Below are 17,627 nucleotides of genomic sequence, written 5' to 3'. Positions count from 1 at the left end.
TCAACGTTACTCTCCTGTCTTTAGAAAACGTGGAAGCTTTGAAAGATCAGTATTGGAAGTTTCTTCTTTAGATATTGTCAACAGAAGTAATCTTTAAAGAGAACATATGCATGTGTTACAATAAAGATGGGATTTTTTTAAAAAAACAACCACCACTGGTGCTTCTTCCCATATGTGTGTTATTTGCTAATCCTCAGTGAGGCAGCTTTTCAAGATGTGTGCTGTTAGGTTTTAAAAGCATAATTACGCTTTTTTTCCACTGAAATAATGTCATTTTTTTCATATAGGTTTTATGCCTCCCCCAGTTCCACCTGTCCCACCTCCTGTTGTCCCACCACCAGTTGTCCCACCAGTAGTTCCAACACGTAAGTTTAATTCTTCTAATGATACTTCTATGTCATGGAAAACTTTTTTTGGTCTATTTCTTGTTAATTAATCAAAATCATGTTAAATCTGCCTAATGGAAAATAGTGATATACAGACTATTCATTAGCTGTATTGATTAGGGGCTGAAAAAGATTTACAGAGCTTTTCAAGAGGACTGAAAAATAATACTACGGCATAATTGAAAAAAATGATAACCAAATTACTTTTTAATTTGTATTGATGTTTTAATTTTCAACCTGGTTGTTTACATACTGTGGTGCTTTTGTTACTTGTGCTATTTGGTATTCCTGAGTAACTTAGAATAATTTATTTCGCTTCAGCCTTTTGAGTGTTTATACTCAATATTTTAAAATGTCTTTTTAAAAATATTTATTGCTTAGGTTGCTAGCAGTTCATGGTTGCTACAAAAAAAAACTACTTATTGTGTTGATTGAGGATAAAAAGTACTTTTAAAAACAGCAATCTTGTGGTAATTAAGTTTCACTTTGATTATATGATCTGATGTCTTGACCTTTGCCAAACTGAACTCTAAGGTGGAAAATGTACTTATTGTGATACACTTCTGTTATTTCTCTACAGCTTTAGTACAGCCTCCATTACCAATTGCACAAGAGGCAATGAAAGATGTTCCTTTTACTAGCCTTGTTCTACCAGTTGGCACAGTTAGTAGCAATCTGGCCACTCCAACATTATCTACTGGAAGCATTTTTAATCCTCTTCCAAGCAGCAAACCCGAATCAGATGAAAAAGGCTCACATCTTGCAGACCTCCAGATTTCTTCCAGTGAAAACAGTAGAGCTGGTAAGAAATTTTATGTTTGATATTCTCCATACAAGAGACATCATATTTTTATGTTCTTAATGCAGGTCTTTGCCCATTGCACTATTAACCATGAAGTAGGAAATTTTAAGCCAGGCTTCATTTTCAGTTTAGGATGGAGTGATGGGGATAATCTTTATCAGAATCTGGTGGTTGATTTCTGGCATTGCATGCTCGGGGGGCAAGTCTGTGTAGACTTCAGAAGTAAAGCTTAGCCACTGAGACTCTTCTAAGAATACTTTTTTAAAGTGCATTCTTTCTATATAAGTGGTCGTGGAAAGGAGTGGGAGAGATTGGGGTAATAAGATATTTAAAGAATTATGTCAAGATCTTTCACAAATTGGGTGATGTTTGCAGGGTTTGTCAGTTTTAAGCTGCTCTATATTCTTTACATTGTTGAGATAGTGATTTCCATGGCTTACTGTCCATTTGTGTAATTAAAATGGTCTGTATTCATTATACAGGTCTTGTTACTATTACCTTTCTGACTGTGTTAATTAGATAATGGATTAAGCTGCAATTTGTTTTGAATACTCTGTGTTACATTGGTAATTTCTGCTAACTCTTCTTGTTGTTGCTGTGTTTTAGTGCAAAATGATGTCTCGAGTAGCTCTGGACTTGGAGGAGTGCAGCCACCCAGTGTTTCCAGCAGTTCTGGGCTTGCTGGAGAAGGGCAGCCATCCAGTGTCTCAAGTAGCTCTGGACTTTCAGGGGGAGTCCAGCCAACAAACGTCTCAAGCAGCTCTGGACACGTGGGAGGAGTGCAACCACCAGCTGTTTCAAGCAGTCCAGGTCTTGCTGGAGGAGTGCAGCTCCCCAGCATCTCCAGCAGCAATTCTCTTGCAGGAGGAGTTCAGCCAACCAGCGTCTCCAGCAGCTCTGGACTTATGGCTGGAGTGCCACCACCAAATGTCTCGAGTAGCTCAGGTCTTCTAGCTGGAGTGCATCCACCCAGCATCTCGAGCAGCCCTGGGCTCCTGACAGGAATGCAGCCACCCGTTGTCTCGAGCAGTTCTGGACTTCTGGCAGGAGTGCAGCCGCCCAGTGTCTCAAGCAGCCCTGGGCTTCTCATGATGCCTCCACCCAACGTTTCAAGTAGCTCTGGACTTATGGGAGTGCCACCACCAAATATTTCAAATAGCTCTGGACTTCTGGCAATGCAGCATCCAGTTGGGGTTCAAAGTATGCCTCATTTAAATATTACCAGTCAAAGGATGCCAGGAATGCCTATTTTAGATATCCGTCCAGGCCTAATGCCCCATTCACCTGGACCGAGGTTTCCATTAATGCAGCCTGGAATACCACCGCAGCGCGGTATTCCTCCTCCAGCAATCCTTGATCCAGCTCTTCACCCACCGCCTCGAGGTCCTTTTCCCCCGGGAGATATTTTTACTCAAACAGAAAGACCGTTTGGAACACCAGGAAGACAAAATATTGATAGTATTTCTAATCCAGAGAAAAGACTCCCGCTTGGAGGTGATAATATTCAACAGGAAGGAGACAGAGATTATCGCTTTCCGCCAGTGGAAAACAGAGATAATCTTAACAGGCCGTCCCCCGTGGATGTCAGAGATCCTGTTGGGCGACCACCAGTTGATCCAAGAGAGGGTATAGGAAGACCTCCAGTGGATGGAAGAGAACATTTTACAAGACCACATGTAGACATGAGAGAGAATTTTGGAAGACCAGGTATAGATAACCTTGGTCGAAGGGAGCATTTTGGTTTCAATTCAGAGAAGCACTGGGGACAGAGAGGAGATTACGATGAAAGAGAGCACCATGCCTTCCCTATGTATGGTGGCCCTAAAGGCTTCCATGAAGACCGAGAGAGGTTTCGGCACATAAACTATAGGTTTGACAGTAGAAGTGGTCCTGGTTGGAACAGAGGGTTTGAACAAGATGCTCACAGAGATTTTGATGACCGCAGAAGACCCTGGGAAAGACAGAGGGATAGAGATGACAGAGATTTTAATTTTTGCAGAGAAATTAACGGAAACAGGTTTGGAAGAGACAGAATGTCAAACAACTGGATCCCCCCTCCGCATCCGAGGGTTTTTGAATACTTTGATGGGGCCACTTCGCAACGCAAAGCTGATAATATGCCCCAGGTAAATGGTGAAAACACAGAGACAGAAAGTCAGCCACCAACCGCAGAGGTGCAGGACGATCCAGAACTCTATGAAAAACTGACACCTTCCAGCGAGATAAACAAAGAGAAGAGTGACACAGGAGCTGATATAGAAAGTGAACCAGTGGTAGAAAGCACAGAAACTGAGGGGACATAATCATCACTCAGTAGGTAAAAGATACCTTTTGTAAAGTTGTCATCTCTCTGTAATAGATAAATGGCTGACTGGACCCTAGCAGTTCACTTTTGTCTGCCAGAATTAAGTTAATCTGACGTTCATGTTCATCTTTCACTTAAATAACTGTACAACTGACTTGTATAGAACACTGTTCTTAATTTGAACATGGTAGGTAAACATTTTTTTATTTCTCTGGTAAAGCATAAACTTGCCCCTACTTGCTTTTAATTTCATAAAGATAAAACAGCAGCTTGTCCAACAAAGACTTCCTATGGAAGAAAGTGGAATTTTTTAGATACTACCCTTAGGTTGGCTATCGAAATTGTTATACTTGAAAACAGGTGCTGGTGTATCTTGTCCGTGTTTTTAGGCTGCTGCAGAATTTTAAAGTATAGACAAAGCTGTGATATTTTATGTTCCTACAATTTGGCAGAAAAAGAAATGGCCCATGTCACTTAAGGAGCATAACACAGAGATTAAAAGTGATTTTGTAAAATCCACACTATAGTCTCTGTTTTCTCTAAAGTAAGTGTTTGTGATTTGTTCCTCGTACTGCAGTGGGTTTAAAAGAATGAAAAAATACATTTTAATGTTGGGTGCATTTTGTTTTTAGATGCCAATAAAGCATATTTGTTTGATAACAGTGTTCTAGGTATTGTATTTTTTTTAAAAAACCTGCAAGCTATAAAAACTTGGAATCAGCTATGATATGTGCCTAGTTAGTTGTTGCAGAAGGTTTATATTACTTTGTAAGACCAATGCAACAGTTACATGTGCAAGAAGAAAGCATATACTTTTTACATTGAAAAATCATGCAGTCACCTTAGTTGATGTATACAACATATGTATGTAAATATTTGTGTAAACTGTATGTAGATATCACTAGTTCTGTGCGTGCCCGTGCATGTGCACCCACTCACAGAATAATGTAGACAGTTTAATAAAATTGAAGTGAAATTAGATTATAAAAACATTGCCTTTCACCTTCTTTAGGTAGTAACATAATGGCATTTTTTTGACTGCAATATGTCATGTTTATCTTTTCATGTTCATAGTTATACATGTTCTTACTACTTCTAGAAGGTGGAACATTATATACTGTAAGGATATACAGTAGGATTTTAGATTACTTTTTGAAAACAGTTATGCATGAAGCAAAAATTATTAAGCAAATATTTGCATTGTCTTATTCTGTAATATATTTGGTATTCTGCATAGGTAGTGGTAGCATTAAAGTATTTTGTGGTTATTTGTTTTCAGCGACTCTCCAAAGTTCAGAATTGTTGAACAAAAAGTGAAAAGCTGTTGTTGGTCTAAAAAAGCCTATGTGTTTTTAACAGAAAGGAGGGGAGATTTGTGTTCTGGTGGCCTACTATTGAAACAGAATCTCTTGCTAAATGGTTGAGATGAATTGGCTGCTTAGGTAAATTAGTAACACTGTTCTCTCATGTTTCACTTTGCTGCTTGTATATCCTTTAAATTGATGATGAAAGATTTGGCTATATGATAATGTAAGATTTTCAATTTGTCCATCTGAGTGCATTCCGCCAACTTTTCTCAATATAACTTCTGTTAAAATTCCATGTTTGGAAGTATCCTTTTCCAGCTTTCAGAGCTTTTTTTTTTTTTTTTTTTTTTCTTCCTTTATTTTTTCTTCTTGCTTCATAGGATCAAGGAGTATATTCTGTTAAATTGGTGCCCTGTTGGTAGAAGAACATTTAGCTCAGACTAGATTTTTGATCTTTATCATTAAAGCCTAAACCAGCAAGTATAAATTCCTCTCTCTCTTCTCCCAAAGGGATGAAAATAGGAGAATGTTGTGTGAATGTAATGTATAAACCTGCCTTGAACGTGGAGTCAAGTGATCTGTGTATTTGTTGCCCTCCCTCTTGGGTGGGGCAGGGGTTTTTCATTTTGTGTCATGGTTCAGTTTTAAAATTATTAGGACTTTTATTCTGGATAGCAAAGAACCTGTCAGCTTAATGAAGATACTCTTTTGAAAGAGTGGATGTGGATGATTCTTTGCTGTGCAAGTCGTAGTCAATAGGATGTCGTGAGATGTGTGTTAAATAATTATTGCTTTGTAATAGACCTTGCTGACGTGCTGATTAGCAGAACATGTCTCAGGAATTGAGATGAACGATATTTCAGTTAAAAGTACCTTCGTCTGCAGATTCTGTTGATCGAAGATCTTGACTGATGATGCTGCACCTAGCAATAGCACTCTGGTCAGGCATATGTGGTTGTGAAAGTCCAAACACACAAAGTAGCTGTAAGAGCCTTTTATGAAATTAAGTGCTTTTGTTATTTCATTTAATATGTACAGACTGAAAAGATTTTGGTTATGGACCATGTAAATACACCAAATCAAACACAAATGTTGGCACTAGCTTTTCTTTTCGAACATTTTAGATGTTTTTTTTAAACCTAATGTTGATCTGTGTTCATTTTTCTAAACTGGGACTTGCAGCGTGTCAAACTTCTCATAGTATGATGGTGCAGGTAAATTATCAGGTGAGAGAGATTAAAATAATGCAGTTGATAGCGATGTAAAGCAATGTGTTATTTAATGTTTTTTTATCTTTGGTAATATCTTTCAAACATTAATAAATTGGCTGATGTATATGTGTTATGCCATCAATTTCCAATAGCTATTTTATTTCTTTCATAGAAGTTTATTTTAGTATTTAGCTTCATCGTGTTTAGAGCTTGAACTGTTCTATTATTAATATAAAATGCAGATTAATATTGCCAAAGAGAAGTATTCTTTGGAAGAAGGGACAAAATATTAGCAGATAGGATATGTTTTCTTCATCTTATTAGTTGAGTTTTTAAAATTTTTCAGAGTTTCAGTGAAGACTGTCTTCTCTCAATGTAGGTTAAATGATCAGAAGCCAACACTTGCACTGACAGGAACTGTCCAAATATCTGGATTAATCCCTTAATGCATTCCACAGTCCTGGAATATAATTTCTGCTGGAAAGAGTGGAAAGAGTGAGAATGGGGCGGCGCGAAGACGAGGGCCAGACATTCGGGCAGCAGTTACAAGTAGTTTAAAGCTTCCTATGGTGCTGAGAGCTAGCTGTTGAGTCCAGAAACTAAAGAAGCTCATCCATAATGTTTTGTCTTTGTTTTTATTTACATAAGCAATATGTGTATTAAAAAATACTAGGTAGCTTTGCAGACAATGCAAAGAACGTATTAGGCATGCACATTTATTAGAAAACCGTACACACGAGGAACTTGTTTTAAACAGCCTGTAATCTGATTTCTCACTGCAGAATACATACAGCTCATACAGATTACAAAGACAAAAGAAACATAGTCCTTGTTTGCTGTGGTGGCATGATTTGTTGGCTCTAGCTTTTTCTTCTGTGAAATATTGGTGCGCTGTCTTCTGTATGTAGTGTCTCATTATTATTACAAACACAAGGGGATACATTCTGCTAGATTGTTTTAGTGGAGTAGTATAGCATTCTAAGGCATTTCAGTGGGTTAAATGACTTTATGAACTCAAAGCGAGACGGGAATGCTGTAATCAACCCTGTAGTGTGGCATGAGTAGTCAGTACTTAAGCGCTGTTGGAAAAGTGTCAAGTAAATTGTTTATAGAAGGTATTTGTAAAATAAGCAAACTTACTGCAGAGAGTTTTCCCAAATTACCATATCAAGTTACAGTATGGCTGTGAACACTTAAAATACTAATTTCTTGATTCACGTTACATTAACTCTCAAATCTTTGGGTCATTTAATTTGAAATTGGAAAAAAAATAGCCCAAATTTTCTCCTCCATATTCCCAATAACATGTTTAAAAATAAAGTACTGGTGACTTCTCTGTTTTCATGATGGAAGCTGTACGGATATAACCTATTCAGAATATTAAGAGTCACCAAGATTAACTACGACAGTTATTGTTAATTAAGGTAATGAAAAGGTATATCCCCTACTGACAGTTATTGCTGATTTTGTGGATTTTACATTAGTTACATTTTGCTGTAAAGTGCTGGTTTATACAAGTAGGAATGTTCTGTGTGGCCATCTGCTTCTTGGGTGGAGGATGGTATTTGGACCTGTTTTAGTCAAATTATTGCTCATGAGAGATTGATTTAAAAGGCTTGAATGTGTAGTATCTTTCAGTGCTTTTCTACAAAATGTGTATTTTTAAAATTGTTCTCTAAATCCGCAGACACTTACGTGAACGAAAATGACAAAAGCGTCTTTCTGTCGTATCTTTTTCTGTATTCATCCACAAAAGCAGAAACCTTGCAGTGGCAGAGATTCTATCCTCTGGACAAACTTCTTACTTGTCACTAGTCCTATATCTTAGATTTCTCCTTTGAAAGGTCTTCTTTGTGGTGGTGTTCACTCCGCTTAGCCTGTACAACTTCTGGAGTCATTTACTCAGTAATTCAGTAAACATTTGAAACTTGTTTCAGCATACATATATGGCATTTCGCATTCAAGGAAGGTCAAATAGAGCTACAGAAGTGCATAGCACCTCTTTAAAAGTAATAACTTTCAGCAAAGATTTATATGAGCTCGACAGTGTTTCTTGTTAGAGGTAGGATCATGGAATCATAGAATCCTTAAGATTGGAAGGGACTTCTAGGGATCATCTAGTCCAACCTCTCTGCACACGATGGTATGAGCCTTTTAATATTTCTGAAGTTGGTGGGGTGTAAAATTGTATTAGCCTTAATTCTTAGATTTTTTTTTCCTGTCTTGCACAGTCATGGAAGAGGGCAGTTGCATTGAACATTCTAGTCTTAGAATATTTTCTTATAATTGGTTCTGATACCAAAGATTAAAAGAAGGAAAGGAATAATGATGTTTACTCTTAAAATTACTTGCAGTTGAAGATGAATGTATTTTCTCTTCTTAAGAAGTTTCTAAAAAATAGTTTAAAATGCACGTTTCAGCACTTGTGTAGTAGCAGTGATAGAGGTGTCCCTGCTTTACTATTCTTACTCTTACTTTGTCCCTTTTTTAACAGTTAACTCATGTTAATGCTTGTCTAATGTTTTCTTTTCCTCCTATCAGATGAAATTTCATTAATGCCCCTAGTCAAGTTGTTATTTTATGCTTTACGGGAAAAATCCGGTCAGGGAATATTTCAACCTGCAGATAAATTAGTTTAACAATTTTGCTTCCTGATTGGCTAGTGCTTTAGTGCTGAAATGTTCCCCTCAAATGAATTTCTGCATGTATCTATGTCGTAAGGGACATAAGGCTTCACCTTAGCATGTTTCAAGATTTTATTGAAATGAGGAAAAATTTCAGGACTCTCTAAGGTTAGATGACTTGATGTGTTTCCAAAACTAGTGCAAAGTTCACATACAGCTGAATTGACCTGCATATTGGAGTATTAGAGCTGTGCGAAAAAAATCTTCACTAGGTAAAGTGAATTCTATATCCAGTGGATATGGAATTGTTAACTTAGGATGGTGGGTTTTTTGGTAACACTAGAGAAAAATCAAAGCATAAATAAGACATCTGTTAAATAATTTCAAAATGCTTGAATTCTCTTTGATTTTTTTTTCACTTTCTTCCAATCCAAGCTATATTGTTGTCACAGTAATTTATCGAGAGAAACAGAAATGTTTAGATTTATGCTGTTTCTGACATCTTTCAGCAAGGTAGTGAAATACATTTTCAAGTGTGCCTGACTTTCTTTCCTCTAAAAGGGAATGCATATTACAAATTTCAGGCAAAAATGTGGTCAAACTCAGCAAATCCTTGTCTATAGAATTAGAAGTGTCATTTTAGGTTCCTTTTTTAAAGAAAATAGACACTTAACTTTACAAACTTTTATTAAAATTATACTGTAATATAGGATATTCTAGAATATTATTTTTTCATATACTGTCCTATACATGTAGTACATTATTCTGATCAATTCTGCCCTCACAGAACTCCTCCTGCCACAAATAAGAACTATCTTTGAATTATTTGAGTTACATACTTGTTTTGTTTAAATCTAAGACAGTGAAAAGTCTTTACCTTGAAAATCATGGTTTACTTATGCAGTGTAGCGACCAATATAAAGAATTCAGTGTTGAGAACCCTGTTGATCAAACTATCTGTGGCTAAGAGGTATCATTCCCCAATATGTTGAAAACAAATTGAAGTGTTTGCTCCTTCATTTGGAATTTTATTATTTATTAGAAGCAAATTTAATAGCATATTCTCAAATTGCTTGTTGATTAAAAAAGGAAACATATTTAAAAATTATATAAAATTGATGGGATGTAGTTCTATGCATTCTTAAAATGAGTGAGGAATCCGTTGGTTTTATTAGAATAGAGATCTTTGAATTAGGTTAAGGATTTTATTTATACAAAACATTTAAATGTAGTCTTAAGTATTCTGTGCAATTTTTAATTTGTATGTAAACTTTGTATATGCTTTACATCTGCAGTCCTTATAGCATGATCAAAACTGCTATTGAAAATAGGAGAAATGGCATAAAATGGCAAATTATAGTAGACTTCAGGAATATTGTACAGATTGGACCTGTATCCAGGGGATAACGTTGTTTCAGAAACAATAGCTTGCTAGTCTAATTTGAAGTCAATAAAAACTCAGTTGCAAACATTAATCTTTCCTTTTTCTTTTCAATTTAATAAAAGCTAACGCACACATTTTGATTAAATATTCATCAATTAATAAGCATCCAAAGATACTAAGTAGTACTCAGTGTTTTTCTTTTAATGTTACTCATAGGCTCAAAAATAAGCAAAAACTCAACCAAACAACAAAACACTAAAACCAACCAGGTTCAGCTAGATGTGTAAATATTTGCAAGGTTACAAACTTCTTGGAGAAAAAATAGCTTGATAAAAATATTTAATAAACATCAAAGGTGTTAATAACATTTGTTTTGCTAAGTAATAGATACTGTAGAGCACAGAACATGTCAACTAAAAGGATATTTTTTTTTACAAAGAATATCTTGAACTGAGCTGTCGGTGTAAAATCCAAGACGTGATTTTCCCCCTTTGAGTTCTCCCCTGTGTAATCACTGGCATTGTTCCAATCTGAATGGTCATGAGAAGATAGGCTGATTTGTTACGTTTTCATTCACCTGATTTTCATGCACGTCACTGTGCACAGGTTGCCCCGAGATGTTGGGGAGTGATGCTTGGGACAAAACTATCAGAAAAATCGCTTAGGAAAGGAGGTTACTGAATAGTATAAACCGCAATCTGAAGCCCTGCTCTTGAGTAGTGCCTGCCTAGCACAGCGGTAGTTACTGGTTAGTTGTTAGTATCTCAGTAGTTAGAAGGAAGGATGCATTTCACACTTAGCAGTATCCCAGTTTGGAAAGCCCTGGCTACGATACAATTTACTCTCTGCTGTCTATAGAAAATAGAAAATTTCTTTTTGATAAAACTTACTTGATGTTATTCCTAAAACCTCAAACTGCCTCTTTCAGCCTTAATATACCAAAAATCCTGCGTATGAAATCCTGCTTCCAAGCAGGTGATTACTAAGAGCTGCTGCCTTTTGCTTCACTGGATCCAGAATTTCAAACCCTTTCTCTTTTGTGTCACAGTTCTTTCTGCTGGTGCTTCTAGAAGAGCCGTCTGTAGAAGTTTGTCTAGTTCTACCTTCGTTGTCTGACTTATGCTGCTCTTAAGCCTAACGCCTTCTCGGGTGCTTTGGGTTTTGTGTGGGGGTTTTTTGTTTTGCTTTGTTTTTTTCTTTCAATTGCTGTTTCCTCCCCTGCTGTCCATGTAAGTATTTGAGCAGGTCACCATATTTAGAGAGTCTAGGAGTATGAGGTAGTAGCTGTACTAAGTATCTGAAATATCTGAAATACGATCAAACTTTTTCTCATCTGTCATATTGTAGGAAATGCATCAAATAAGAAAGAAGGCAATTTAAAGCTAGTTTTCACTGGATTTAAAGTGTTTTTCACTTCTGTCTCTCCAGAAATCTTTCTGAATAAGTTATATCAATACAGCATGTAGCTTTGTAGAGCAACCCTGTAAATTCACATTCACTGCTCGTTCTTCCAAATCCGTGATGTATTTATTCTCGTTTTCTTCATCTGCCTACTGGTTATTTTGGAAGGTTGTGTTTTGTTTAAGTAGCTTAATGCTCAAATGATTTAAAGAAAAGGTAATGTTCTAGTTTAATAAAGTTTTCTTCTTTTTTAGAGTGCACTGCCTAACTCTCCTCAATAATTCTCATTTTCCAGTGAAAAGTTATTACATTTCTGTACGAACTAAAATAGAGATAAAAATGAATGACATATTAAAAAATAAAAGCAAAAGACAAATAAAACTTTTATAAATATATATTTGGAGTCATGATAGTTTGAGCCCTGTATGTTCAAGAACGTAACTAAAATGACACTTTCCCACCAGCTAGGAGTGTCATCTGTCACTGTTTTTCACAATTCATACGCGCCTTGAAGTTATCACAAGTTAGAGGGACCTCAGGAGTTAACCCATGCAACACTGTTGCACAGTGATGAACACCAAAGCCCCGCATTTACCTTCTGCAGATAATGTAACCTTTCTTACTCACAGTAAAGAAATTTAAGGAAAAAAAGTCTAAAAATTACGAAGGATTTCACTTTTCCCAACATTAAAAATTGTTCCAAATCTGCCTCTTTTTTTTTGAAGAGAAAACAAGCAAATATGAATCCACAAGGAATAAGGATGCCAAAACAATTTTTTAAACATTTCTAGCATTTTTGTGGAAAAGATGATGAGACCTAAGGAAAGTCTGCTGAAGAACTTTAAAAGCTTTGATTTGTGTTCTGCTACACTAGCCTGAATGGCTGTTTTAGGAAGTTATCTGTTTGAAAATTATATTTTCTTAGAAGAGCTCCTCAAGTAATTTGGCTGGTTTTGTTTTTCTCATTTCTTTTTCCTGAAAATATATCTATCATTTGGCATCGACTTGAGATGCATACCGCAAGATAGGCTGCACGATTGACATTTATTATTGCTGAACTACTGAAGTATATTTATCAACAGCCATTTTGTGGAAACTTCTGGAAAGCACAGTTACACACTATTTAAGATCTCTACATCATATGAAAGGTTATACAAATCAGAAGCATGTTAAAATGTAGTATGGACTCTTCCTTTTGTTCTACATCCTACAATTGTGGATTCCTGAAACTGGAGCATCTTTTCAAGAGTCTTAAAGTCTTGCTGTGTCAGAGTTAGTCTTGGGTGTATTAACATAGAGATTCAAGTACATATCATCTCAGAAAATCAGGTGAATATTTAAACATCTAAATTAAGTTAGGATTTAAAATTTAACTTGCTATGAAATACTTGATTACACCAGATTTTTACATCATACATATATTTTATAAAACAAAGCAAAATGGTCACTGTAAGTCTAAGCTTAAAGCTAAAATAGTGTCAAGATCTCACAACTATAAAATCACGGTATGCAAGAGCAGTGTTAACTCACAGCCATTACCAAGAATTCTAAAGTTTCTTTAAGAAAAGAAAATGTGTAGGAGTATCTTCAAAACATGATCACAGCATGACAAATATACTTTTGTCTGAATTTGAGGAAAACATGAAACAGTTTTAAAAATAAATGTACAGAAGTCCCACTTGGTGGAGTGAGACTCACTCACTCATCACACGTGTCAGTTTAAATGCCGTTATTGGCCACGTGTCAGTTTAAATGCCATTATTGGCCACCATTTGCTCTTCTGTGTCTAATGGCCTCCCTTGGTGCAGCAGACCGGCTGATCCTTGTATCAGCACATCCCCATCTATAGCTTTTCCCTTAACTCCTCTCTTCCCATTCTGCTTCCAAATGGAACATTTTCAATGGCAGAGGGGAGAGGTGTGGCTATGGGTACACAGATAATTCCTTCAAAAAAGGACCGTCTTACTGTTATGTTTAGATTTAGGATTTTTTTTACACAAAGTGTCACAAAACCGACATTTAAGCAGTGCATAATCTGTAGACTTGCCTGAAAAAATCAGGATTAATTGCCGTTAAGGATTAGGGCAATATTGCACTAACATTTACAAAAGCTTTTCTGTTTGCTAAAAGTAAGTTTCAACCAGTGCTGTAAGTGGAAAATAGAGAAATCTAAGAGTAAATGAGTGAATTGCACTGAATGTCTTAAGTATAATTCATTTACACTAAGATATGCTAAGTCTTTTAGCAGAAATTTTGTGCTTCATAAAAGGTAACCACTGTCTAGTCAAAGGGATTTTAACTTCCTCAACCTTCAAAGCAATTCTAAACAGCACAGTTATTTTTTTAAAAGCTTTAGTGCTTACCAGTGTGTTAGTAATAGTTGAATCATCTTTCATTTTCAGTTTGAGGAATCAAAATGAGGACAAGATGGGGGAAAAAGTGAACGTAGCGTACTTGGTCTTGGCTTGGTCTTGGCTGTAACACGTTTTGTTACTTGAGAGTTCACTGTTCTGAGCCTAGTGCTGTAGACAAGAGTGTTCTGGGGGACTGCGCCTAATTATTTCAGTACTTGGATTAGAAAAGCCACATACCAGAACTTTTCACCTCAAGGCTATGAAGCAGCGCAGGGGGCCCGGGCCATCTCCACAGCAGAGCTGTGCGTGATGGACGCATTGGCAAACTGCTAGAGGATGTGCTCCTCTTGATCAGTGTAGGCACAAGGTCCAGGCAACCTGTGGATCAAGGTTTTCTGTTTAATCCACAATAAAATTATTGCTATGCTGAGTAGCAGAATAATCTACTGAGCTTTGTCGGGTGGTTAATATTCATAAATAGACTTTTTTTGAAGTTAAAAATAGGTTCTTCAATTTGATCATTGCTAGTTAGTCTGGTTTGTGAATGCAGTACCGTGTTAAAAGGAAGAGTCGTGTTAAAAGCAAGGAGGAGGGTATACTTAAACTGCTATGGGTGCTTTTTTGGGGAATATTTTTAAAAACAGATCAAGATATAGTAGGTCTATGAATTCCTATTTTTAGGTATCACTTGGCAGGGAAAGACCAAGAATTAAATTTCAAAACCATTCAGCGCTTCAACCTTTTTAAGTACTAGTGGTAGGTGGATGCCGCAAACGTGCTGGACTTTCCACTCCTGGTGCAGTCTTGAGCATGGCTGGTTGCTGCCCACACAGAAGTGCTGCATCCCATCGTCACCAGTGTTCCTAACGTGGATGTTCTCCTGCCTCCCTTGGCAGCCTTTTCCGTCCTCCTGATGCTGTTGTTCTCCATCTGTTTCTAAAACGTTTGAAATAATCTGGCATATTTTGCCTATTTGAATCTATCCTGCATTAAGCACAGCCAGCTTAATACAGTAAGGCTGGATGAGTGGCTTTTCCCTTGCTCACAGAATTAATTGACATTTGATGTGGTGTGGATATGGTTGATATGGTGTAGATTCCCTACACCAGGGACATTCGATTTGCTGTTTCCAGCTGGTAGTTGAATCTTCTTTGTCCGCTATTTCCAAACCTAACACCTACAGTCTGGCTACAATGTAAGAAATTTGAGCTAGCCTCTCTTCATCCTTTTATCTTTCATCCCTTATCCTTTAAAGTTGTGTTCATTTTATATACAATGTGATCCTTGAAAAAAAAAACCTTAATTTCCTCTCTCAAAAATCTTGTTTTCTGCTTTTATTTTTCTCTGCCTGTGTGAAAACATACTGGAGTGAGAGGAGTATGTGAAAATGAGCGAACAGGAGCAGAATAACATGGGAGTTGAGAAAACTACCCTGTGAGGACTAGGGATTGAGCTGTGTCTGGAGGCAGGAGAGATATTAGAAGCTCAACCACATTTCCTGTGGATGAGTACATTATATTTTATTCTGCGCTCTAAAATTGTGAATGTTTCCTCAATTAAATTCGGAGATAGGAGCAAGCCATTATGTGACAAAGTACAGTGGGATTTTTCTTGCAGGAGACACAAGTTTTGTGAGAGCTCAAACAGTCTAGAACCTTCTTTCAAAAGACGCAAAATGTTAGGTATTCAAAAACATTTTCTAAGCACTTGCCTCTTTTGTTAGTGATACAATGAGCCTGGGACTTGATACTCCTCTCTTTAGCATTTTAGCACTGATTAAGTTTGTTTTTTTGAGGTGTGAACCGTTGAGCTGGAGTGATTGCCGTGGGATTTTGATGAACTGTGAAATTAAAGGGTTTGTGAAGTATGTGCAATTACTGCATTTTATATGCATTTCACTCAGGTGCCATGCAGAGGAGGTGTCTAATTAGCTCATATAAGGTTACTAGTGAGGCTTAATGTAGCTATATTTCAGCATAGTTTTTGGTAATTTGAAAATTTCAAAGGTGTGGGTTATTGCAGCTTTACTATTATTTACCATTATTTTAGCTGGTGAGACAACTATTAAGTTACAGTAAAACATAGGGCCAGTATGGAATTCCTGTATGGAACACCTTTAAGCAAGGTACACTACCCCCCGCCTTTTTTTTTTTTTTTTTTTTTTTTTTTGTAATTTCAAAGTATTTTTTTCTGCAAACACTTACCACTCTTTTTTCATTTTGGACAGCAACTTTAGTTTTTTTGTTGGTGGTGGTTTTTCCTGCTTGCGATTCGGATGACTTTGCGCTGGCTGCTCTGAAGCCAGCAGAGGGTGCACAGACCACGCTGGTCACAGCCAGTTCTTCGCAGCCCACCGAGCTGTGATACAAAGCCAGGCAGCAGCTGCCCTGTAATAAAATATGATTCTCAAAATAACTGCATAATTGTGCTTAAATGCACTGCTCTGAGCTCAGTTTGTGACCTGCTCTTTTGACTGATCATGGTACATGGCTCAGATCGCTCGCCCAGGTTTGCAGTGAGGCCCTGTGGTGGCTACGGTGCTCCTTCCCCCGAGGGCCCAAGCGTTAGCATCGCCTCCTCACTCACAGTTTGACCCACTGGGACTGACCCATTACAAAATAGTTCAAGGGGATACATAAATCCTAAAAGTTTATTTCCATTTACAAGTCTTCATGAAAAGCAAACAGTGACTGCCCTGGGCTACTTTTTCTCAGAAAATATCTGTTCTGCTTCATCCTCAAACACTGCTCATTTTATAAACCAGAGAAACACGGTCAGGCAAGCTCAGTTAATAAATGTAGTTGAGAGAAACTGTGTTTCGTTATCATTAATATTTTATTTTTCTTAGAAGCTAAGAATGCTTTATTTAAATACTGCTTAGTAAGTTTTATTTTGTCGAGTACTCTATTTACAGCATAGTATGTCCGAAGGAGAACCATCTGTGTATGTTTGCGAAGACAACTGGGGAAAGAGTTTTGTTTCTCTAAGCTGACTGCTCTTGTACTGGGAACTAGGATTCGGGGTGCTTCACAGCTACTGCTTTTATTTGCACGGATCCTGATCCCATCACCTTCTGCAGATGTTGATGCCCTTGTATGAATAGGGAACCTCAATGATATCAGTTTTCTTTGCAAACTAGCGTCCGTGGACTTGTATGTAATTATGTTCATATAGCTGCTGGTTTTCAGAATGTGATTGTAGGAGTTCTCTATAATTCCCAGTAAAACATTAATAGAGCTTGTTTCCAGAATAGGAATGATGTAAATATATTCATACTTTCCTGATGTTTCTGGGTAGCGTGACTCACAAGGCCTACTTCATCATGCTTAGGCTGCTTATGCTGATACGGAATGTGTTTTATTATCAACTGTGTGTGAAGTTAGCATTATCACATGAATCTGAATGCTACTCGGAAGGAGAAAGGGAAGTCAGCAGCTCTCAGTTATCACCCATTTAAAAAACTTGCTGCTTCGATAGTGACTAGTGTTTCTTTTGCAGCCTTCTCTTTGCCTCCTCGGCAGGGCTGCTGCTATCTCACCACTCCTGGAGGGTGGCGAGAACCAGAGCAGTGTCATGTTAAACCCCTTTTCATATCAGCAAATCCCACCAATAGCAACAATTAAGAAACCAGAAAGTAGATGTAATCTTAGGCTTTCTGCTGTAATCTGCTTCTCTGACATCAGTCATGTGAGAAATACCGTGAACGGTTTGCAAAAAAACGTTGCTTAGTATCTGGTCATGTGAGTGATCAAGTCTAATGATTAAAGACAGTCCGTGGCTTTAACCACTTACAAACTTGCTCAAACATGAGTAGTATTTATTTTAATACATTCATTATCTGAAAGATTTCTTC

The 17,627-nt window shown here is 37.1% G+C and overlaps 1 protein-coding gene across 3 annotated transcripts in view; it reads left to right on the top strand.

The window, feature by feature from the left end:
• Positions 1–17,627, top strand: part of SCAF8 (SR-related CTD associated factor 8) — an 82,860-nt gene that overhangs the window by 41,648 nt on the left and 23,585 nt on the right. For 2 of the 3 annotated variants that reach the window (XM_088519604.1, XM_088519602.1), the window contains exons 18-20: positions 288–365; positions 967–1,188; positions 1,795–4,153. In XM_088519604.1, the coding sequence (XP_088375730.1) occupies positions 288–365; positions 967–1,188; positions 1,795–3,491 (1,997 nt within the window). In that variant the 3' untranslated portion in view covers positions 3,492–4,153. Of the gene's footprint in view, positions 1–287; positions 366–966; positions 1,189–1,794; positions 4,154–17,627 lie in introns of those variants that run through there. The other variant, XM_088519603.1, reaches the window with a different exon arrangement.

This window comes from Tinamus guttatus, unplaced genomic scaffold (assembly GCF_059628265.1).
Source record: "Tinamus guttatus ecotype Peru unplaced genomic scaffold, ASM5962826v1 Tinamus_guttatus_pri_ptg000063l, whole genome shotgun sequence".
In the NCBI taxonomy this organism is placed as follows: domain Eukaryota; kingdom Metazoa; phylum Chordata; class Aves; order Tinamiformes; family Tinamidae; genus Tinamus; species Tinamus guttatus.
Note: the sequence above shows the minus strand (reverse complement) of the source record. Positions and strands in the feature narration are given on the sequence as shown.